A 23,528-nucleotide genomic window follows, 5' to 3' on the forward strand; every position below is an offset into this window, starting at 1 on the left:
TTGAATTATTGATATGATGTCGCTGTTTAGAGCCATCAAAATGATGGTGGTGGCCAACAAAGAACTTTTGATCTTGATCGCTACCCCTTTTTTTTATTGTAACTTATTATCCTAACCCGACTTTCATGTATTTTTCACTACGTTCACATTAGGTCCTTCAGGGTAACGTCCTTCCTCACGGCATTGTTGAAACCCTCCTTGTACCGGTACCAGATGGGGCTTTTGACGATGGCGTCGGTTCCACCTAGAAAAGCGAAGGATGCGTTTTTTTCAAGCCATTCGAGTTTTGTTCACCTCATCGGATTATCGTCACACGCGGCTTCGAGACGGCTGACGTTGTGATTTCTTTGCGAACTAAGAAAACACACCATCGAACAGCCCGCAAATGCGGATTGCGATCTCCAGCCACATAAACAATTTGATTTGTCACAAACACACAGCACACTTACCTTCCTTGACCGACAGTGCCGTTTCCTTCGTCGAGATACGCCCGAAAAAGTCCTTCGAAACCTGCGGCCAGTCGGACGAAAAGAAAGTCAGAAAAAGTCGAATCAGAAAAGCAAAGAAAAATGGGAGGAAAAATTGAAAGGATTATCGGACCGGTCAACAAAGACGTCCTCTCTCCGTTACCGATTCCTTCCTGACAACAAAGGACAAAGGTCAGACGGACACTTTTTTCTTTCGGCCTCGGCTCGGGGCCCCAGTTGGCCAGGCCAACAGAGCGCCCCATTTCTCTTCGGGCAAGGTTTTTACCGTAAGCTCGCGCAAATTGACACCTAATTTGAACTTAAACAATATAAATGGCATCGCCCGTCGGTCGCTGGATCCACTGGTCCCGGGTTCCTCCGGTCACCGGGGAGATCCGAGAAAAGTTTTTGCAAAAGTTGGCACCAAGAGAACTCCACTTTCAATCGAACTCCTGAACGCGCCCCGACCCTCGATGGGGACGAATTCGATACAAACACACCAACAACTTACAGCTATGGAAAGTTTAAATGTCACATTTGCTATAAATAAAATCAAAAGCCGGTGGTACTGCAGCTTAACCTGTTGTTTCCGGCCGAAAGTGGGGTTCAATGTCCATTATCGGAACGATCGCCGAAACACTCACCGAAAGCGGTAATCAATTCCCCACTTACACGGCCGGCGGTTCATTGTGAAGAAACTGTTTCGCTTTCGAAGCGGTTTTGCTCTCTCTCCCCACCGGGGCCACGTTTCGCGTCGCTTCTCTACATCGTTAAGATGCAATAAAAATAAATCAACCGAATTTCCCTTCGTTTGGGTTTCCGTTACTCGGAAAATTGTTTAACACACTGAATTACGCTCGGAACACGCTCGGACCCAGAACACATTTAAGGGTCGCCTGCGTGTCCGTGTGTCCGTGTGTGTATGTGTGTTATTATTTTCACACACCCCCCGAGAAAGTAAAGTATATCCCAAAATTACTGCTAGCTGGGGATCAGCGTCTCGATTCCGCTCCGGATCGTCCGGATTCGCCTTCTTCCTTCGCAACGACTTCCGGTCGGCGATGAAGCGGCGATGACCGGCGGGGAGCACATCTTCAACTCTATCTTGGGGCGACCACAGGCCACCTAGCGCGGCCTCAACTAGCGCACCAGAAGAGCCAGCCAGCCATCCAACAACAACAACCGACAAAAAATACTCCCAAAATAACCGGAAGTCCATAGCAAGAAAAGGATGATTACTTTTATTGCCTCTTTATGGTCCTCCGGCCTGTCCGCCTGCCCGCGCCTCCCCTCGAGGGTCACCGAAGAGGAATGTGGTTTCCTTTGAGGAAGCACCTAATCGACGATAGCACCAGAAGACGTGGCCGGGCCGGAGTTTGGCGAAGAAAAATTGCCATCCCATCCCATTGGCGTGGCCCCGGTGCTTCAATCTTTTCGAGCGTAGTCGTCCCGGGGCCCGAGATGGTTTTATTTTGTTCGTTTCGTCTTGATCGTTTCGGGAGGGCCGGCAATTATCGCCCGTAAACGAAGGCCTGATTGGACACACGAGCTAACCTGACATCGAACATGAGCGCGCGCTCTGTGTTTGGCACCATTTGATAATCTTCATTATTTTATTGCCTAAATGGGTTTTCGTATTATTGAAGAAAATTGTTTCCAACTCACGAGCAGGAAGAGAGAGAGAGAGAGAGAGTGGGATCAGAGGACCACCAACAGAGCGGGACCACCGGCCAACGCCAGCAACTTCCGGAACACGACCGAAAAACGGACGTGGACAGTGAAAGATTTACGTTTCCGGCGAGCTCTGCAATTTTGCGGGCTCCACGCTGGACCGACCGGATGTGCGCCGATCTCTTCCCGCAGAGCAGTCCCAAGAAGCAAACGGAAGCGACGCGAACGTGAGCGGCCACCAGCGTGAGTCCAGGAGTCCATCGTAATGGTGTTGAGGAATAATATGATAGCCCCCTGCGCTCACACATTCTCACACAGGGCGTGGCGTAGGGCAAACCCTGTCGGTCGCTTCGTTATGCTAAGCTATGCATTCCGCGTCGCCCGTTCGTTTCCCCGTCTCGCCAGTGTGGCCACTCGGTGGCTATCGGGCCACTAAATGATCTTATTTTTATTAAGCAGTCAGCAAACGCAAATGTATCCTGTGCCGATGTTCCGATCCACCCGTCCCCGCGTCGACCTTTGGCCCTCCTTGGCCCGGTCCGCGTCGCTCGATGGCAAATAATAAATCCTCTAATGGTATCCGGTTCCCGTTCCGTTGGTTGGTTGGCGGGTTGAGGGTGCCCTTCTCGCCCTTAAGGTTCGCCCATTAGAGTTCATGGAGCAGGGTCGGATCCAGGGTGGGTTGGCCAACGGAGAAAACGATTTTGTGCATTATCAACCACCATCTTCTGCTTGGCTGGCCATCATTAGAGGTTGCCGCAAACGTGCTCGCGCGCCACCACAATAAAGTTGCACAATTACGCCTTGAGTGAATTGTTGTATGCTAATGGTGACCGAAACTATCGTAAGTGGCCAATTGAATATTTATGCATTCTTCGCGGGGGCCGCTCCGAGACGGAAAGAACTTTCGTAAAACATCATAACGAACCAACAACAACAGCAAACGAGCTAGGACGAGTTGAAATGATAGTTCTGGTCTTTACGTTGTAGTAAGTATTTTTACAAATGCGAGACTTTTTCTTATTTTGCACATTTTGATCACTGACATGTCCGAGCTGGGCATGAAATATGCTCCGTTTTGTTGTATAACTTGTGGCCATTTTACAGGTAACTTCATAATGGCTCATAGAAGTGGCTGGCTCATCAAACAGTCCAATTATTGACAGTAAAGATCTGTCTTTAGTTTTTGCCATACGCAAGCAACTCATAATAAATGATTCCTTTCAGGTCCCACCAAATACCTACAGTAGAACCTTCCTGGCCGTTAATTCTGTCCACCGTTTGAGCTGCTTCGTCACGATTTGACCACAATCTTTTTCGCACAATATTGTCGTATATGACACATTTCCCATCTTCAGTCAACACGATGGGATAAGCGATGAACCAATACGATGTGGAAGCAAGACCGGAACAGATTTGAGTAAAGTAAAACAGAATTTTAACAAAGAAAAATACATACCATTTGCGTTCCCTTGAGTCATTTTCATGCCAATTTTTGCAACAAAAGGCTGTTTGGAATACTTTTTACGATTATTTTAGTAAACGAATAGAGCGATTCATGTAGGCCCAGATACCGAAATAGAAGGGCGTACTCACGCTTGACGCTGCGTGTAACCGGCGGCGGCCATCTTCCAGTAAGTAGATGAAGCTAATAAAAACAGAATACACACTCGGCCCACAGCCCCCCCTGAATGTTGACTCTCTTGTGCCAAGCACTCGGGACGGTGGTAAGTAGAAACATTCGTCTTATTTTCGGAACAGTCATTCGCTCCCAAAAGCCCTTGGGCTGCGCCAGCGAGGCGACTGGCGAAAGAAAGGGGTAGCCCCGAGAGCGAGTAGGATGTGTGCAATCAATCTGAATAATAAAAAAACACATACAAACACGCACACACACATCGCAAATTGATCCTTGATGGCATATCTCTAAATTACCCTCTGCCAGTCCTTCTCATTCCATGTTTCCGGATCGATCCCCCGAAGACGACGAAGAACTTGAAAGATTTCTTTGTGCGGGCTTTGGGTGAGCGGGCCAAAACATAAATAAAAACTCTACCAACTACTACCAAGGACGAAGGAGCCTTCTGGCCAGTGGCGGAAGGTTGCTTGCGAAACGACACCGACCGAGAGAGCCACAGAGAGAGAGAGAGAGCCGGCGGAAGAAAAAGGGGTGGCAAATGTATCGAAAATTGTCTACAATTTTTCATGCCACGTTCCACCGGAGATCTCGCGGCAATACACACTCCCACTTTTTCCATCCCGCCCAGAAGTGGCCGCACCCCGCACAGCTCTTCCGTTCCCCAGTGAGTCGGCGAGTCACACTTTCGCTCGATTGTATATTTATTCGCTTTATTTTATTTATCCTTGCCGCCCGCGCACACGGGTGAGTGCTTCGTCCTCTTCGCCGGGGCCAAGAATAAGATGAAAGCACCCATGGCAGGGTGGCTGTGCCACACTATCGGATCATCGGACGGGTGAAAAATCATTCCGCCCCACATGCGCATTCCCCGGCGGCCTAACTTATATTGCTCGACCTAACTCGACCGAGGAAGAAAGTTGTCCACCAAAGCCGCCGGCGGTCGTTCGTGCCGGAACCGCCCAGGACCGGAACGACACCCAACGGGTTGTACGGGGGGCGGGGAGTTGGTTTAAAAAGAAATGAATAAATCCATAAGATCCGGCTACCGCCATTTTCGGTGTCCCTCGCCGGTGTTTGCTGCGCCCGGCCAAAATAACGCTCTACCGCGTAAATCGATATCGGCAACATTCGTCGCCCAGGAAGTCGAGCATAAAAAAAGGACTCCACGGCATCACGGTACGGATTGCACCTGGTTCCCGAATCTCGCTTGGCCGCGCTCGTTTGGCGAAAGTAAATTGAAATCAATATTGAGCGCGAAATTGTATGAAAATTGAAAATACTATTTGAATACCGGAGCAACGGGAACGGGGATGATCTTCACCGGTGACGCTCCTGCGAGTGATTGGTTATTTTCGAGGCCTGCAGCCTGCAAAAAATGGTGTCCGATTGTCATTGCCTTCTAGGTAAGAATAAAAAATCGTTTCTAAGAAATGGCACCAATAGTGTGTAATAACCGTCCATGAAGATCGATGATCCTGACATCGGAAGAGAGGACGGTTCCTTCATAAATCTATTCAAATTCTGCAAGACGTTGCGAGATGTTATGCAATTCATGCTCATAAACATAATAATCGAACGCTCTCTAGGGGGTTCGCGGGACGGGCCACGCAGCACAACAATAGGAACCCCTTCGCACATTTGGCAACAGTACCGCTCGAACGAACGGTGGCGCATGACACCGGATCGCGGACGGAAAATTGTGATAGAATAATCAATCAACGAAAGCTAATGGCAATAGAGCCGAACCTCCGCGGAGAGGCAGCCAGGCGGGCAGCAAACAAAAGTGATTGAGTGCAGTGTTTTGAAGATGTGGCTGCCTCCGGCGGTCGGTGGCACGTTCTAGGTGTAGCCCCCTTTGCGCTATGTACGCCGGCGTACGTACATAGTTCAGCAAGAAAGCACTTTCGCACATCGTACGGAGTTCTTTTCGGGCTCACTGTTTTGACCATAAACAGAACAGAGAACCGATCCGAAAGAGGAAGCATCCGCCGCGATCCTCCCTTCAGATGACAATTGTACGACGCGGATGGTGTGTACTTTCGATGTTTCCAAATTTCATTGAATCCGGGGAACCCGCACACCTGAACAGGGTGGCCTCCACTACGCCATCGGTTGTCGATTGATTGTGCTCAATTTTCAATCATCGTTTCCATATAAATTGGAAACAGGTAATAGACTGTATGATTCTTTTTCCCGAACCCGCTACAAACGCCCGGTTACGAAATAAGGTACTTACCACTTGCACCGTTTTCTGCAGAATTTGCTTCGGTTTCAGTGTCCTCAGATGGTTCGGTAGATCGGTGGCTTCCTTACGCTTACCGACAGCGCCACCATCGCCAGCGGGATTGGCGTTCTCCTTCGTACAATTGGATCGATTCGCGCCCGTCTTGCTAGCTGCTGCAACGGCCGTACCCGTTATTTTCGGTTGTGCCCGTCGCATTTGCTCCAGCTCGACCTCTCGCGCCACAATCTGCTTGCCAAAGTAGTTCGAGCCCGGACCTGTCGTTCCGCCAAACTGGCACAGCTGCTCGAGATCCGGGTTCAGCTGATACTGGTACGTACCCTCCGGGGTCTTGAGTTGGATGTAGTTGAGCCCAAAGTCGGCCATCACCTCGACCGTGTGCGTGAGGTCGGATTTTTCTCTGCAAAAAACAAACAAACCAGCAAATGCAACGATGCAGAAAAGCTTCCACCTCTGCGCGCTACTTACTTTGCGGTGAGCAGCTGCAGCGAGACCGATCGTAACGTGGGGTTGATGACGCGCTTCAGCATCGGTACCGTGTCGAGCAGGACCGTGGCCCCATCGCCGATACCCTTCAGATGGGCCGATAAACCTTTCCGCAGGCCGGTCAGTACGAGCTTCGTGCCGAGCAGCTTTTGCGAGTGCTGCGAGTGATATTAAATTGCCATCAAATTGGTATCGATATCGGAATCTGGAGCAAAACGTGCACAACCTTATTGGCCCAAGGAACAGGACGAACAATAAAACTTTCCCACCGAACGCAGGCAAAGGCTTCCGAGGAAAGGCGAAGGCCAAAAACAAACGAAGGAAATTATATAAATTATCCAACGCAATTTCGCTTAAGCCTCTGATCCCTGATGGGGCCGCCAGCGCCGTGTAACGCCGGGATTGCATTAACGGGACACGGCACGAAACAGCAAAAGAAATGAAAAGTGAAAATCTGTGAGAAAAACTTCATTTCGACGGTTCGACCGGCCCCTTTTCGGGCTTTTCCTTCGTTCGTTTCTTGTTTTTGTTCTGTTGCCGATCCTGTTGCACACACACACACACACACCAACCGCTCGCCGTGAGGGGCTAAATGAATATTGAATAATTAATAGAATCATTTCATGAAAACACTCGCCAAACTTCATCCGCGAAAGGGTCCGCCGTGTGCCACGCGTAGCCTGTTCCGTTGCCCTCCGCGGTTCGGTCACGGTCGGAGTGGATTTTCTTTTCGGTTGCCTCGTGCCAAGCTGCCACCGGGTGGGGCTCAATTTTTTCCCTACCTCACTCGGCCAAAAAGCCTCACAAACAGCACCGATACGGGGCCACAGGGCACCGTGGGGGGGAAAAAATATGCGGTGGGACCGAGATTCGAAAAAAGCGGGAAGGATTAATATTCTTGCTTTTCTGTTCGCACAAAAAAATGGGCTAAATTAAAATCAGCTTCACGCCCGAAAAATGCAAACATTCTAAGAGGAAGAAAAACTCCAATCTTCCACAGCGATCGTGTGACGGAGATGCCCACCGTGGTGAATGGCCAGCTGGGGGAGGGTGGTGGTTTTGTCCTAATTTATTTTTTGTCATACAATTTCCCTTTCGTGCCCCGTAAAACCGGACTGGAGAAAATCCGACCGTGATGAAGTGCGCGTGACGCAAACACACCGCTTTCCGATACCGTCTTCCGTCGGGGCTTGTCTTACCGACACCATCTCGCGGGTTCGCGCCCAAGAACCCGTTTTCGCTCACCTGGCTTGCGTTCTCGGCCGGAACCTCATTAGACTAAGAGCTTCTCCAAAAAAAAGCAGTGCAAAACAGTGAACAAAAGATGGGGAAAAAATACACATCGACAATAATGCTACTAAAAGGCGTTTGATGAGTGTTTCGAAGAAAATGTCCCGGCTTCCCCAGAGGTTCGCGTGCGGCAAAATTGTTGCCACCGCTACATGCACGACCCGATTATGAGCTCAATTAGCGCAGGTGGCATATAGCACCAGCGCCAGCGCCCGAGATTTGCTGGACAGCGTCGTGCACGGGGCGGGAAAGGAACCGGCTGGAGCCGTGTGGAAAAAACCGCATTATAACCGTTATTTACTTATACACGTACGAAGACTTCGGAGCCTGGCTTTCTAATTATCTCTTCAGCAGGAAAACCAGGAACACAAGCCTGGAGCGAGCGGCACAAAAGCGGACGGCACACGGGCAAAAGAATCTCATTGCACCATCCGGCGCTCCTCGGGCTTCAAGATGCTATTTCCCGTGTCAACAACGGCGCTTGTACGAAGGTGCGCTCTAAAGAGAACCTGCCTCCTCCCGCCGGCCGTCTCCGCGGCTTCAAGAGGGCGAAAGTACAAAAAGAATTATTTAAAATGGTGTAAATTATGTTTAAACTGTGTGTATTCTATTAACCGGGTGCCGGGTGCAGAGGCAACCCGGGCAGCCAGGCCTCAGCACCACACACACACACGCGGGATGCGCGAGACGCGATACCTCGGGCCGAGCGGTGCCGGTGGCTTGTTGTGGTCGCGGTTATTTTCAGTAAACGTGACGACGGTGTATCCTCTCAAAATGAAAAGCTCAATCAGAGGGCTCCGGGAACCGTGGCCGTGGCGCAGTTGCCTCGGGGCGAGGTTGACGTTCGTGCTGGGGATCCTGTACGGGGCCTATACCGCACGAAGCTGCTGCAATTGACACCCGCCGACGAGGTGGGCGTGAAAGACGTAAAGTGCCCTCCAACACTTGACGCGGCTTGCTCGTTAGGGTTTGACCGGAAGAGGGATTCGAACAAGGGGCGCATTATCACTTCGCTGTGGCAAGATTTGTGACCATGTGAGTAGAATGGTATCAGCTTTCGTGTCTATTTTTGGCATAAAAAATTGAAAAAATCCCCATATTTTAAGCAAATGGGCCATTTTCTTACCTAACAAAGATAGTAGTAACAAATCTTAATATAAACACACAGATAAATTGTTGAAAGTTAATCATCTTCTTTTGCTAAAGGCTCATGCTCGATCACATTGCCCATAGTGATCGCTATAGTAGCGCCAAGGCCTCGTCAGAGGTCACCGCAGGAAATTAGAGATTCCTATTTAGATTGCATCCTGCAGCACACTCGGCGATGTAGCGCCACGCCAACACTCCAGACGCCGCGAAACCACCCATGGCCAATCTAGCGCACCGTCGGACGGAAGTAATTAATAAAACACTAACGACAAAACGATTATCAACACAGTGCGCCGTACCGCACAAGGGCCATTCAACAGTGGAAGCGTGCAGGACCGAAAGATCGGATTGATGGAAGATGATGGGACATTTTGTAAAACATGTGCATTGGGACGGGAATTTATAGTAACCATTTGAAATGCCAACCATCTCAAGGTTCGTTTGCGCACCACAGAGCCACCATTGCGCCGTAAAATAGCGTAATGGAAAGCATAATTTTATCTTACACGATACTCCATTAAAAGACCGCGCTCCTAGCAGCATGCAGCGGTTGAAAGGAACTGTAACGCTGGGGAAACTGAGACACCCTTTGCCGTTCTTACCTCGTATCCTTTACTGGGAAAATTGATTTTCGGCCAGGACATGGTGGCAAACAGATAGTGCCACATGACGAATGCGTACGCCAGGTACGGATAGACGGAATAGTTTTGCAGCTGGTTAACGGTACGCTGCAGACGATCGTTGAAGCAGAACCATTCCGTAGCCTCGGCCACACCGCACATATCCGCATCGGGCATCTTCTGGTGCAGATAGTTTTCGTACACTCCCTGCATCAGACGCTCGTAATCGCCGGCCATGCTAACCACCCCGAGCACATTCGACATCCGGGTCGTAGCGGACATGTCGGTCAAAGTGACGAGCTCAGTCACCGTCGCGTTTGGATCCTCGGTGATCGTCTTCTTTGGCCGTTGAATCTTAAAGAAACACAAAGCACAACATTATTAAAACGAAGTAGTAAAGCTAAATTACCCACAAAATCATTTTACAGTTATTCTGACTTTGAAATAAATTAGCAAAGGGTCCGACAGCTTTCGTGAGCGTTCCGGCGAACCTGTTACATGTCACTCTCCTCTTTCCTGTTGCTTACTTTGATTGATTTAACATGAAACCGTTCGTGAAGTTAATCACTTATCCCCTACTTTGTTTGTAGGATACGAACGGTAATAAAATATAACTATGTTGAACGTACTACCATCGTTTTGATTGAAACCTGTTGTGGCTAAAGTTTATGTCGGCGGAAGTAGGACATTCAATTTTATGCCAATATGGTTCGGTTAATGAACTCCAATCACGTAACGGACTGGCAGCGGCCCCTCTCTCACACTTATGACAAATGTTTCGTTTCCATCGATTGCCTTGTCAGCTGTTTTCTGCGATGGACAGGCGGCAGCGCTAGTCATACAAACAACATTCCATAGCAACCAGCGTAAGGGACAGCAGTGTGTCGTAGCAACGCGCATATATCATAACCATGCACAACGCCGAGGCCGCCACATTATTCAAAAGCTCCTAACCTTGGCTACCGATAAAACATTGCTTCAATATCGTCGCAAGTTCCGGGGTGGCTGCCGTTTATTCGCCACAGTCGGGCAGAAGTGATTGTGCATTCAGTGAAATAGCATACAGCAGCAGCAGCAACAGCAGCAGAGTGATGTCGGCCTACGTGAACGCACCCAAGGTGCAACTGCTCGAGCACAACGAAGCCTTGTCGCCGCTGTTGCAAGAAATTTATCGTAACTGCGAACGCCGTAGCATCCGGTACGACAGACCGTTGGTACATTTTGTGACGAACCTGCTCAGCCTTGACCCACGGTTTGAGCTGTTCATGGAAACGGTCAGTGCCGATCGCCGCAATCACGACGACTTTGTCGAAGCTTGCTGTGCTCTGCTAGCCGACGACCGTTCGCCTCGTCTAATCACGCTTAAAATGCAGGCTCACTTCCTGGGAAACTTTTTCGCTAAAGACGAAATCATTGAAAAGCACGCGCGAAACTTGCAGGCGAAAACGTTTGCACTGACGAAAGAAATCATTGATGTCGATGTGATTACGAAGGACGAACAGGATGACGTGTTCAATAAGGTCATTCTGGATATCGTGATGAACATGGGCCTCGGGAACCCGGAGTGCAAGAACGTGATTAGCGAAACGATGCGAGCATTGAACTCGGTCATGTCCCGGAGTGACAAGGCCAAGTTCGTGACACTCGATCGGAAGGACCGTTTGATGGCACTGAAGGACATCCGCGAGATTGTGGCGGGAATTCGTATTTTCAACAAACACTCCGGCAACACGGCAAACGGAATGGCCGATTGTAAGTAGCGTTACCCCTGGCAGTGTTAAATGCTAACCCCCCCTAACATCACTCTAGTGCCGAAAGTGCTCGATCAGTCGCACGAATCAACGAAATCGATCCTCCAGATTACGCTATGCGAAATTATGGACAAAGTAAACTTGCTCACGAGTGCCCTCAATGCCGCCATCGCTTATGATTTGCGCAATCGGTCCATCATTACGCTGCTACCGGAAAACATAACACCAGATGACTTCGAAACGATCAAGGATCTACTGATCATGTACCGACAGCACGAGGTGTACACTCGGAAGCTGATCGACGAACTGGCATCGATCAAGGTCAACATCGATAGCTGTAAGCAAGAGTACGAAGCAAAACTGCTGCGCATTCACGAAGCAGTCCAGTTCCGGACAGCCATTCCCACCGACCGTGTGTTTGTGAGTAGTTGAACTATGGTGAATGATGAGAAAGTCCACGGCCAATCATCTCTTTACAGCCAAAATTTTCGGAGCTGACCCGTGTGTGGCTGCAGTTTCAAAATTTCATATTCCTCCTGTCGGAGATGAACCAAATCAGTAATATGCTGACGAACCTGACCGAGCGCTGCGTTAGTTTTGATGATGCCGCTTACCGGCTGCTAGGCGAATGTCAGATACAAACCGACGTGGATCGACTGAACAAAGTGAAGAACAAACGGCTCGAGCTGGTGGAAGCGAACCATTGCGAGATCGTGGCGTACGAAGAGAGCATGCAGGTAAATGGTAGCATTTCTTCGAAGCTAAACGACGGTCAAAGATAAATTATTCATCGTTTCCGATGGTCAGATTGAGCTGCTCAAGTTTTGCCTCTGGCACATGGCCGAAGGGAAAGGATTGCTGATGCCGGGCAGTGTTGAGATGGGAGTTTGCCGAGTCCACAAGGAGCACTTTTTATTCAACATTCCCGAACCGTTCGTATTTTTCGACGAGGATCCAAACAAGTAAGGACAAGTTCTGTATTCTGATGCTTCTTACCGATACTGTGTCTCTCCCCTGAACAGATACTTCTACAAGATCGTCGAAACGGTTCGCAAGAAAATCCATCTCATTTCGCTATTAAACCTGTACGACAAGCTGCTGGCAGCGTACGATGCTCCTCGAAGTGAGGGATTTCAGATGAAAATTACGACCACCTGCGAGCAGGAGGTACAGACGGACTTGCACCCGGTTCCGTCGTGTATCGATCGCGAATACCGCTGGAATGTGTGGGACTATCGTCGAGAAGCGATCCGTTTGGCCAATCTACGCACCAAACGTACGAGCTCGATGCAAACACTTGAATCGTGCCGTGCCCTGCCAAAGTCGACCCAAATCTATCCCGCCAAATCGCAGTCTACGCAGACACGCACCACCCGCGGAACGGATGCGTCCGAGCCTCGGCGATCAACTGCCGGCGTTAAGATGCTAGCACCGTCAGCTCCGTCACCGTTGAAAATATATGCTCTAACGCTGGCCGAGACAAGTCGTTCCGCTTTTGGACGCAGCGGCGAACGTTAGAAGTGGAAAGTGAGCGAGACCCATAGGCATGAAATAGAGAGTGTGAGTTTGATAGTGACCGTTACCGCGTTGCGTACCTGAAAGATTGATGACCAGATCGAAAACAGTCCCTTCTTGCGATCCTTTTGGCCCACGCTACACTTTAGCACATCCGTCAGACGGATCGGCTTCTTGGCGCAGGCGTAGAACTGCAACATCGATAGGCAGGCGCGCACATCGTTGCCCGTCTTTTCGGCCAGTGCCAGCATCGACGTCAGATCGGTCGTTATGCTCTCTCGTTTGGCGATCGCCAGCAATCTAGAGGAATGGAAAGCGGAATGAAACCCAAAGACAATCGACAGTTGGTACGGGGAAATAGGTTACCGATCCGCGAGCCGGACATTTTCCGTGGGTGGAAAGTTTACCACAAACGCCACCTGACGCAGTTGTCGCAATGCCGGTGCGTACATATCATTGCAGATGCAGATTATCGGTCGCTTCAATATGAACTTATCGCGTCCGGCCTTCCCGGGCTTCTTCGATCCTGCTCCTTTTTGCGTTACGTTGCCAGAAATGAAACGAAGCAAAAACTCTATCGCCGGCAGCGGTGCTCCGTCGATTTCGTCCAGCACGATGCAGTTCGGGCGCTTCTCCCCATTGAGCACCGATTTCATCTGCGTTCCATTTTCCAGCACCAAGCGGAATGCTTCCGGGTTACGGTCATCCGAAGCGTTCACTTCACGCACCGCGTATCCGGCGTGACGGGCGATCGTGTGTGCGAGTGTAGTTTTTCCCAGACCCGGTGGCCCACAAAGCAGTGCCACTTTCTGCACCGGACACCCGTGATCGTCGAGCTCGGTGTTCAGGGTTGAGCGTGCCTTCCGTTGACCCTTGATCCAGCCCCCGTTGGACTCGAAGCGACCGGTTTTCTTGTTAAAACTATTTAACTGTTTAGTGTCCTTTCGCGTTTTCGGCTCTCGATTGAAGACAACTTTATCCCACAGCTTGAGCCACTGCAGTAGACTACGGTTCGTAGTTTCATCGGACAGCAGATCAACGTACCGTCGTGGACGATACTTTTCCACCCAGAGCACGTTTGTTTCGGTGGGTATCTCGAATGCGTTCACTTCTGGTTCCGGGAGAGCGTTCGGTGGCGTGTCAATGAGACGTTTTGCTACCTGCAGAGAAAAATGGGAGCCATTTAAATGATACCTCTTCAAAAAATTAAATTTTTACTTACAATTTCGTTCGCTTCCCGCCAAATGCGTTCCTTTTCCGCGCCCAGTAAACCGTGGTAGCCATCTTTGGCACAATTAATCTCATCGATTTGCTGTTTCTCAAAGTCCTCCGAGTGAAACCGAACGTAGATGCAAGTTTTATCACTCCGTTTCAGCGTTAACGATGGCCATCTGCGAAGGAATCAAGAAACATTTGTTAGAAAGAGGAAAAAGATAACCAAAATCCCGCAGCCTACTTGGGAGGTTCGTATGCAAGATTGTTCTGTTTGAATCGGTGAAGCTCTTCCGCTCTCGAAAGAAACATCGGCTTGGCGGGGTTAGCGACGGAGTGGAACCTTCGGCGGGCCTCCAGTATCCGCTCGATCAGTTCCATGTCCTGCTCCTCTTCCGTCTTGGTTTTCTTTTGCGAGCTATACTCGTACTCGAACGGTTCCTCTTCGATATCCTGAATGTCACCGAACAGGGCCTCTAGCCGACGCTTCCTTGGATTGGCATCCATTTGTTGCAGCGTTTGCAGTGCATCGTTGCCCCCGCCCGTAGCCGGCGCACCGGGGAATGGGGTTGACGCGGCGCGGCCATACGCCATCCGGGAGGATGGCCCCGGTGTGTCGAAAAGGCGCCTGTGAGTGGTGCCGTGTGAAATAACGGAAAGGGCCGGACTCGCCGCGATGGGACTTTCGGCGATCGTTGCAAGCTGAGATGGTGTGGCGTGTCCGTTGGCCACACTCACAGCCCTACCGGGACGAGGCGTCCCTGATGGAGTTCGTGTAACCGATGGGCCCGCTTTCGAGGAGGGGCCCGGTTGTGGTTCATCCATCTCTTCCATTGCCTCCAGATCATCACCGTAGGCCATCTCAAACTCCTCCTCTTCCGTGGGATAAAAGTCCATTTTTGACTGTGCTTTTGACTTCACTAGACACTAGAAGAACTGCTGATTCACGGCCATAAATGGACAAATACGAAACGCAAAATAACACAACACAACGAATGCGGGTCTGTTGACGTTTATTCTGGCGCCATTATTGTGTCTCTCGTCTGCGAGTTTCTCCGCCATTCGTAAACAACACCATTGCGATTTCGCCCGATGGCGGCGAACGGGCGAACGGGCGAACTTTTTAGCGCCATCTGGCGTGTGAGAAACGCACCGTCTTCTGGACACTACCAATCAAAAGTTTGAGACCAGAAACGTAGGGAAACTGCCGCGAGAAATGGGTAGAATCAGACGAAAAGAGAACGGCATTTGAACAAAAATGTAACTGTCTGTCAATATTTCAATCGATTTCTATTATTTCCTGTTTCTTTCGATGGTCCGTCAATACGTTAATTAGTTAAACAATTACAATAATAGGTTTACAACTTATATTTTATTACACTTAGTTTGTCTAAGCGTTTCGAAATACACTCAGAAGTTAAGAGTTTCATTGAACTTTATATAGCGGTTTATTGTCAAGCATAGTGAACGATTTTTAAGCATTCCGTTTCAGTACTTGTTTTCAATACTCTTCACTTCCATTAAGTAAGTGCGCATTTTTTCTAGCTCTAATTAGTAAGCAAATAAGCTCGAAGTACAACTTTAAACGCAAGGTAACGCAGTCTAGTAGAAAAAATATGTACACACAAGACACCTAACCAAACAATGGCACAGAACGTAGACGAAGACCCGTTGCCTCGCCGTGAAGGAAGGCGTTACACTCTAAACACTGAAATAGGATACTCTTGCCTCTACTCTACACCTACTCTAGCACTCTACTAGTAAAATCTCGCTACGAGATGAAGATATACAGGGTATCGTTTTACGTAACGATGTGATTCGCGGGGGTCCTTCGTTTGAGTTTTACTGATTCTAATTTGTCGATTTCTAATGTTCAACCAGCGCTTGTGGTTACTCAACTGTTGAGGCTGGAAAACGATCGTTGATGGGTTGCGAATGGACGAAGACTTCGAAGGCACTCGATCGCAAGCGGTGCAGGGTGTCGTTGCCGGAGAAGAAACTCTTTGGAAGCACAATTTCATCGTCGAACTTTTCACGATCCCATTACGGTGCGCATTCGCAAACCCTTGTCGCCAATTGCAACAGATGCAGGGCAAAATTCCACAGCCATAGGCGAATTAGCGGGCAGCAGAGGAGTTGAAAATCCAATCAATTGTAGACCAAAACGGACCCACAACGGAGGCGATACAACTCCACTTTTGTGCGTCATGCCGGACGATTGGCTGTGGCTGAAAGCGAAGCACCATTCAGCGTCCCGAAAAGGGCATGGAAAGGGCTCTTGTTTTGCATCTTTGCAAACCACTTGGCTTGGCGCCCGGCGGGCATCATATTTTGGCGAACCGTTTTACCACCGGGCTCGGTGGCCGGGTTTCTCTCTATACCTCGGTGATGGTGCAATCATCGCCATCAGGCTTGGGAGATGCGCTGCAACAGTGCGTGGTTCACGGCCGGAGGCGCGATGAACGGGGGGACTCCACTTAATGAAGCCCGCGAAACGGGAAATAATAAACCAGAGGCTCGTAAACTGGTGCCGGTGGTGCATTCGGCCGCGGAGCCGGAAGAGGATCGATCGCAGCACAAAGTTTCGTTAAATTTATAGTACAATCATCAACGCCAGGCTTACAACCGAAAGGGGGGCCTAGTATTAAAAGCAGTTTAACAAATCAAAAACGAAACCAGCAGTGGCCAATAAATTATGCCCCCAAAACGGAGAGAACATCGTTGTAAATTTTCGAAAATGCTAAACCGTACACGATCACTTTCATCGATCGGTTGAGCTGGTTGGGGGGGCCAGGCCCGGGTGCATCATGCGAAAGTATAAACGCAAACATAAAACGCAAAGCGAAAAATAAAAACAGAAAACGCAAGACGCCATGTTTATGGCGCACCGGCGTCGTCGACACCCTGCGCCACCGCGTTCCCTGCGCGCGCGCGCGCGCTGACACTTCGTTAAGGCAAATCAGCGACGAAGAGGTCCCGCATCGCAGCTGTAAAAACCTACAGAACCTCACCGTTGGACAGAACCTCATCATGAAACCCTAACTTTTAAGCATCGCGAAGTAAATGATTTTCATGCTATGCGCCACCATTCTTCCTTCGTCCTTCGCGCGTCCTTCGGCGGCCACACAGGGGCCGTCGAAGGTTCCTTTTCTGATCATCATTACACGCGCGTTCCCTTTTCGCGCGCCTTCTTCTTTAGCATTCTCCTCTGCCTTTCAAACGACTTTTCGGTAATAATTTAAACTCTAACAATAATATCACAACGTGGTTCTCCTGGAGCCCGGGGCGCGCCGCCCGGCCGAACGCCTGCTTGCTCACAGGACCGTCTCGTGGCCGGTGAGGCTGATCGTTTGCGTGGACATCTTGTAGCCCCGCGGTTTCCGGTTGATGTGCGAATGGGACTGGTACTTGCGGGCCGAAGAGTGGCGCACGGGCGGCAGCTTCCCAATCGACACCGAGACGAGCGAATTCTGGGGGCACACGGTCTGGTAGGAGGCGGTCGAGTAAGTCGAGGGTGCGGTGGCCGCGAAGGCGCTCAGTTTCGGTGGCGGTTGCTTGTAGACCGCCGGTCCGGCCAGTTTCGTCGGCACATTTCGGCCCGTGCTCCCGCGGCACAGCCCCACAATCCGGGGACCGACGGCCCACGCCGAGGCCAGCACTCCGACGAGCAGCTCAATGAACGCACGCAACAGGAACGGCCAGAGGGGAGCCCGCGATGGGAGGGCCGGTTCCAGCGACGGGTGCGGCAACTGGAGCCAGTTCTCGCGGGCCGCGTACTCGTAGAACATCAGCATGAGCAGGGCGGCCGTCGGAACGGTGTAGATGAACAGGAACTTGCCCATCCCGTGGATGTGGACCGGCAGGTTGTGAACGGCCGACAGGGCGGCCGATCGCTTCCGGAGGTACGCGGTGAAGAGGTAGCCGGACCCGATGACCCAGCTCGCCAGCAGCGGCACGATCACGAACGTTAGCAGCGCCTTGTCGGATTGGTTTCCAATGAAACAGGATCCTGCCGGGAGGGAGCGAAAACACGAATTCGGATACATTAGTTAAACGCAAAAACGAACGTAAAAAACAACGGTTTCAAAAAACTGAGTTACTTCCGGCCAGTGGGAGAATGTTAATTGGTTTTCGTGGCCAAAAAACTAACAACCTAAAGAAGCCGGGAAGTCGAAGGATGGAATTGGGAAATCACCTTGGGAATGCGGCAGACGGCTCGGAACCGTCGGATAAGCAACGAAGAGCGGGCCGGATAGGAAAAAAAACCCAAACGAATTAATTATCCAAACAAAATCAAACAATAAATTACGGAATAATAAATAAACATCAGCTCACGGTGTGCAAATCGGGCATAGCTCAACCCGCCGCCGTCGGATCCCTCCACGTCGGTGGGGGTTCCTAGGGCATTGGGATACCGGGACGGCAGGGTAAAGCATTTCCATCGGGTGTGATGCTGACATTTCACACGTGTTCCGAGCCGGGTCGATGGTTCGAGGTTCAGAACGGAGCGTTTGGAGAATTTATTTCTTTAGCTCAACTTTGGAACGCAATGGCGCGAACCCGACCAGGCACCAATTAGGATTCATATTCGGTTGATCCAAAATCCAGTGCAAACAATAGAGATGTAAAGATGACACCAAAACCGGGAACACAGACCATTGCAAACCTCTCTCAAAATGGGTTCGAAAACCTCCAAACCACTTAATAATTGATGGCCGGTTAGTTGGAACGAGGCCAAACATAAGTCCGGGTGGGGCTGCTCCCTGGTGCGTCTCGTGATCGGACAGCAGGTGCCCAGCATTGGCCGGCTGGTCGGCTGATCAACACTGTCCGATGCTCGTTAGGTCGGACCGTTAGTAGAAGGGCCCCTCCAAACCAAACACTGCCCAGAGTCAGAGTGTCGGTGTGTGTGAGAGAGCGAGTACGAATCGTATCGTAAATTGCGTGTACGGGCCCCAGACTGGCAGGGTTTTTTCGATTTTCCTAGGAAAGGAAAGCATTCAGCAGAGTTGAGAGCAGTTTTAAGCAGCCGAACGGAGTATTTGTTGTAATTAATCACGAAGAACAAACATCGCGAGGAGCACGGCCCGCTGCTGCCGCGGCAGGTGATGAAATGCTAGGCTTTTATCAAAAATACGACCCGGCCCGGTGCGGTTCAGCCGGAAAATCCGATGTTTTCCCTACCAACGGAGCGTTTGGATCGATTTGGAGGGTGCCATAGCTAGCGGGCGGCTTCTAAGAGTGCGCTCGCTGATTAAGTGGCTCCACATGGGGTGGCGATCGGTGAGGGATCGAGAGATGGCTTTGGTAAGATCACCCGGAACACTCACCCTAATACTTACGCGTTCCTGCGTTCGCCACGAGAAAATTTACTTCATTTTACGCAAATGTGTTAAAAAGTGAGTTGTGATACTAGATCGCGATCGCGCGATTACGATAATAAATAACTCAAGACGGAAAATAGGGCCGTAGCTTTCGGGAGCCGGATCCTCCCGCCAGGCAACTTCATGCGACTTGCGAACTGCGAGTTCCGAAATGGGTTTTTGGTGCTGTCTGAAGTCTTTTTCGGACAAGAGTCTGAAACTCAAAAATGGGCAAACCGTGTACAATAAATTCGCATTAAAACGGGAAGTGAACGCCCGCGCCCCCGGGGCCCAACACGTTCCCTTCGGCAGCTCGTTTCCGCAACGAGGACGACGTTTAACCTCGTCGACGCATAAATTGCGGAAAAACGGCACCCCGAATGGCGACAGTTCGCGCCTTCCCACCCGAGACGGGTCGAGCAGGGGGCGGGTCGAGGTCAAGTACACTGCGCGGGGACGGCGGCTACTGCTGAGTGCATCTCCTCTCGAAACACGGCGATCGCGTAAGGGGCTTCTTCAACATCAGCGCACCACAAGGAAACGCACAAAACGCGCAGTGCCGAGTGTGTGCCAAAGCTGGCACGAATGAGGCTGTTAAAATCTCACCTCAGCCGTGGTCAGCGCGGGAAGCAAAGAACCACAAGAAAACCGAAGGTCCCCCGCCCCACCGGCCGAAATCGAAGAGCCGAGAATGGAAATGGAAAACTGGCAGCGAGCACGATGGACGACCATAATTCGCTCTTTTGGCTTTTTTCTCGCGCTCTGCGAAAGTGATTGGCAAGTCAAAAAAAAAAACAAGGTAAAGAAACCGCACTCGGCGAATGCAAATGGAACAGCTGGAATGCACTTTCGAGGGGACGATGCAATGTTTCATGCTTGCCACCTCCGTCTTCGTCAGCCATCCGTCGCGCTTCGTACGCCAGACTTCGATCGCTCGTGGATTGAAACTGTTTGTGGCGCGGAGCGAGTCGTCGGAATTGAATTTGCTTATGCGGACTTGCGGACGGTTGCTCTCCGCCATCCATTGGTGTCAAGAAACGAAGCCAACTGCAGGCCTTCGGTGCAGTACGGTGCAGCATGACGCATAATGGGGCGCAAAACCGAGTTGCACCGGGCAGGTGTGCGCGAGTGGGTTCTGAGCAGTTCACAAATTAACCCTTGGTTGGGCCCCACATAATGGAGATCTTTCACGATCGGCTTCAAGGTGCTGGCAAGGATTTCTATAATTTGCATTTTGGGACACAACTAGTATAGTAGGAGTAGTGGTGATGTATTGTGTCATACGATGATTTACATAGGAGTTTAACAATGAATTACTACTAGCATACCACTGAGGTCCACTGAGATTCAGTTTAGGAAGTTGATCTCAATTCTTTGACCCTATTAAAGCAATGCTTTAATCTATAAAGAGAGTAACAAGAAAACTAAATAGTTTCTACAAGACCGTCCACCATCATCGCGATGTCCTCGTACAAGGTTGAACAGGTTCCGTCGCCACTGTCAGTGCTCGGTGAAGGTGCGTGCCAGAGATTGTGACCGCGACTGGCCACAGGTTTTGGTACCAGCAGTGAATGATCATTGTGCTTCCTTTTCGGTAGGTCCTCACTGGGATGTGGAGCGCCAGAGTCTGTACTACAACGACATATACGGCGGATCAATTCATCGCTATGACTACGCAGAGAACAAAACCTACAACGCTACCATCGGTAAGTGACGTGTACCCTTTTCTGGTGTGCTGTGTGCTTATTTTCCAACATTCAAAACGTGATCTTCTAGAGGGTTTCCCGGTGATCGGTTTCATCGTGCCGGTGAAAGGCAACGATCGTCATTTTCTTATCGGCACCTTCCGCACGGTGACGCTGATCGATTGGGATGGTCGCTCGGAGACGGCCACTTTCGTGCGAACGGTCGGTGAGGTCGAACCGGACATGCCAGACAACCGGTTCAACGATGGGAAGGTCGACAGCAAGGGCCGCCTCTACGCCGGTACCATGCGGCTGGAAGCGAAGGGTGATATCTTCGAGATGCGCCTCGGTACCTTCTATCGCTACGACCCCACCGACGGTGGCCGGTTCGTAACGCTGAAGAAGAGCATCGGTGTCTCGAACGGACTCTGCTGGAATGCGGCCGGCGATCGGTTGTACTACATCGATTCGTGCGATCTGGACGTGAAGGAGTACCAAGTGGACGCGAATGGCGATCTGTGTAAGTTTCGCGACCATCCCGAGTGAGTTGGTGACCGCCATTCAGTTTGTTGTTTGTTTATCGACCCTCAGCTAACGAGCGAGTCGTCGTGGACTTCCGTGTTGACGGCGAGCGACCAGCATTCGTTCCGGACGGTATGACCATCGATGCGGAAGGATCGCTGTACGTCGCCACCTTCGGTGGTTCCACCGTCTACAAGGTCAACTCCACGTGAGTAACGGCGTTAAGGTTTAGGCGCTTGGTCCGATTCTACAACGCTTCTTGTTGTTTACAGTACGGGCAAGGTGGAACTGGAGATTAAGCTGCCGTGCGAACAGGTGACATCGGCCGCATTCGGTGGCCCCAATCTGGACGTCCTCTTCGTGACGACGTCCGCGAAGGAATTCAAATCGCCACAACCGGCCCCGGCCGGTGCGCTCTTCAAGGTGACCGGACTCGGCGTCAAGGGAACTCCCATGCACGCCGTCGCGTTGGACTAGCGTGTTGTTGTTGTAGAAAATAAAGCGACTGAACTACCATGGGCCATTGAGAGGTTGTTGTCGTCGTTATGGATTTGTGGAACGCGGTCGCAAGATGTTTACACGGGACGATGTTTTACATGCCTCCAGGACCAACACCAGGGCGTATCCAGATGAGCAAACATCCGCGAAGCGAAAAAAGTGTAACATATTGAGCGGACTAATCACTTCGGGGCACCACCGCAAGCCCGTGGTGACACCTCGAGGGCATGATCCGGATCCCGTGAAGCCGGGTCGGTCGGTTGGACCCTAGCGTGCAATATGAGCCGCTTAAATGTTAATCATGTAAATAGAACGGCCCACCGACCGAAGACCGGAGGTCCTGCACGGCCTCACCAGTACCACCAGGCGTGTCGAAGCTCAGATTGCCCCTCGGGCATGCAGCAACCCGTTCACGTACCATTCCTCCTGCCCAGTCCAGTGCCACCCTTCAATTACTTGGAAAGTGTGCGGTAATGACTTCGGAAACCGCAGGCGGTTCTCTTTTGGCCATTGTGTGTGTGTGGCGAACGCGAAGTGTATTTTTTAACTGTTACCATTATTCCGCACTTTATCCGGGTTATTAGGGGTTGCCAGTTTGCAACCCCCTTTTTCCAGCGCTCGGACCGGATGCACTTTCCTTTCCCGCCGCGCGTTCCTTCGGGTTTTGGGTGCCTCTTTTTTCTATTCTGTGATTCAGCCGATGCGGAACGGCTGGCCACATAAAAAAAAGGCAACAAAGCGCATTTCGCACCCGAAAACAGCATTAACAGCGGTTTCTCGCAGATCTCCGGGATAGTCGGGCGAGAGCATAAAAAAGAAGCTAGGCCCGATAATGATAAATGCTCCGTCCTGAGCGTCAAGCCGTGTAGTGAGCCGAGCGCTTCTTTATGCAGCAAAAGTCGAGCCAAAGGTTGGCCCCGCACACACGCACACAAAGGAGGAGGGTTAAATGGAGCGTTCAATGGCCAACCGGAAGGAGGGACCGGTTCATTAGGGTGGTGCGCAGAGTGTCGTCCCGCAGCTCGGAGGGTGCCGGATCGTCCTTTAGCCAATTGTTGTTTTTTTGTTTGGGTTGTTGTCACTTCGAGGGAACCTCTTCGAATCCGCAGTCCGCATTGTTGTTGAGTGGGATTACGGTTTGTAGGTTTGAGTTGACAATTTAGACCATCCTCTCTGGAGGGGGAGTGCGTGAGCCAATCTTCGGAGACCTCGGCCGAGATTTGGTGCAGAAATTAAGTTGGTCCCTTGCAGGTCGTGAACAAACTGCTGATGTCATTAGCAAGTGCCACCGGGACGGCGGCGGCGACGATGATGATGTTGCAGGGTCTTCTTGGTGGACGACGTCCTAAGAAGCGTGCCGTTTCCGGCTTCCGGTTCGCGGGGCCCCTTCCCAGCGCTGACCGTAATCGAGCGATGCGGTG

General features: G+C 50.8%; 3 protein-coding genes across 3 annotated transcripts in view; 1 reads left to right on the forward strand and 2 right to left on the reverse strand.

The window, feature by feature from the left end:
- Window positions 1–143: 143 nt before the first annotated feature.
- On the reverse strand, window positions 144–14,936 carry LOC128272564 (chromosome transmission fidelity protein 18 homolog). The gene is made up of 9 exons (XM_053010391.1): window positions 14,284–14,936; window positions 14,050–14,218; window positions 13,194–13,987; window positions 12,908–13,127; window positions 9,544–9,915; window positions 6,485–6,660; window positions 6,011–6,416; window positions 450–510; window positions 144–244 (listed from the first exon to the last, which is right to left on the reverse strand). Exons 1-9 carry the CDS (start codon window positions 14,934–14,936, stop codon window positions 144–146), a joined length of 2,952 nt encoding a protein of 983 aa, XP_052866351.1.
- On the forward strand, window positions 10,653–12,830 carry LOC128272565 (cilia- and flagella-associated protein 206). The gene is made up of 5 exons (XM_053010392.1): window positions 10,653–11,313; window positions 11,371–11,732; window positions 11,792–12,049; window positions 12,120–12,274; window positions 12,335–12,830. Exons 1-5 carry the CDS (start codon window positions 10,653–10,655, stop codon window positions 12,828–12,830), a joined length of 1,932 nt encoding a protein of 643 aa, XP_052866352.1.
- A 1,728-nt stretch (window positions 14,937–16,664) lies between the features above and the next one.
- Window positions 16,665–23,528, reverse strand: part of LOC128270921 (frizzled-4) — a 55,688-nt gene continuing 48,824 nt past the window's right edge. The window contains exon 3 of the mRNA XM_053008346.1: window positions 16,665–18,048. Coding sequence (XP_052864306.1) covers window positions 17,354–18,048 — 695 coding nt within the window. The 3' untranslated portion in view covers window positions 16,665–17,353. The remainder of the gene's footprint in view (window positions 18,049–23,528) is intronic.

This window comes from Anopheles cruzii, chromosome 3 (assembly GCF_943734635.1).
Source record: "Anopheles cruzii chromosome 3, idAnoCruzAS_RS32_06, whole genome shotgun sequence".
NCBI classification, from domain to species: Eukaryota; Metazoa; Arthropoda; class Insecta; order Diptera; family Culicidae; genus Anopheles; species Anopheles cruzii.

What these genes read in the sequence shown, in the direction of transcription:
- LOC128272564 (XM_053010391.1), bottom strand. Translation starts at nt 14,936, where the DNA reads ATGGACTTTTATCCCACGGAAGAGGAGGAGTTTGAGATGGCCTACGGT. An exon ending in GGCGGGAAGCGAACGAAATT is followed by an intron (nt 13,988 to 14,049) that starts GTAAGTAAAAAT and finishes TTTTCTCTGCAG; the next exon opens with GTAGCAAAACGTCTCATTGA. An exon ending in TTCCCAGTAAAGGATACGAG is followed by an intron (nt 6,661 to 9,543) that starts GTAAGAACGGCA and finishes TATCACTCGCAG; the next exon opens with CACTCGCAAAAGCTGCTCGG.
- LOC128272565 (XM_053010392.1), top strand. Translation starts at nt 10,653, where the DNA reads ATGTCGGCCTACGTGAACGCACCCAAGGTGCAACTGCTCGAGCACAAC. An exon ending in GGCAAACGGAATGGCCGATT is followed by an intron (nt 11,314 to 11,370) that starts GTAAGTAGCGTT and finishes ACATCACTCTAG; the next exon opens with TGCCGAAAGTGCTCGATCAG. An exon ending in TTCCCACCGACCGTGTGTTT is followed by an intron (nt 11,733 to 11,791) that starts GTGAGTAGTTGA and finishes ATCTCTTTACAG; the next exon opens with CCAAAATTTTCGGAGCTGAC.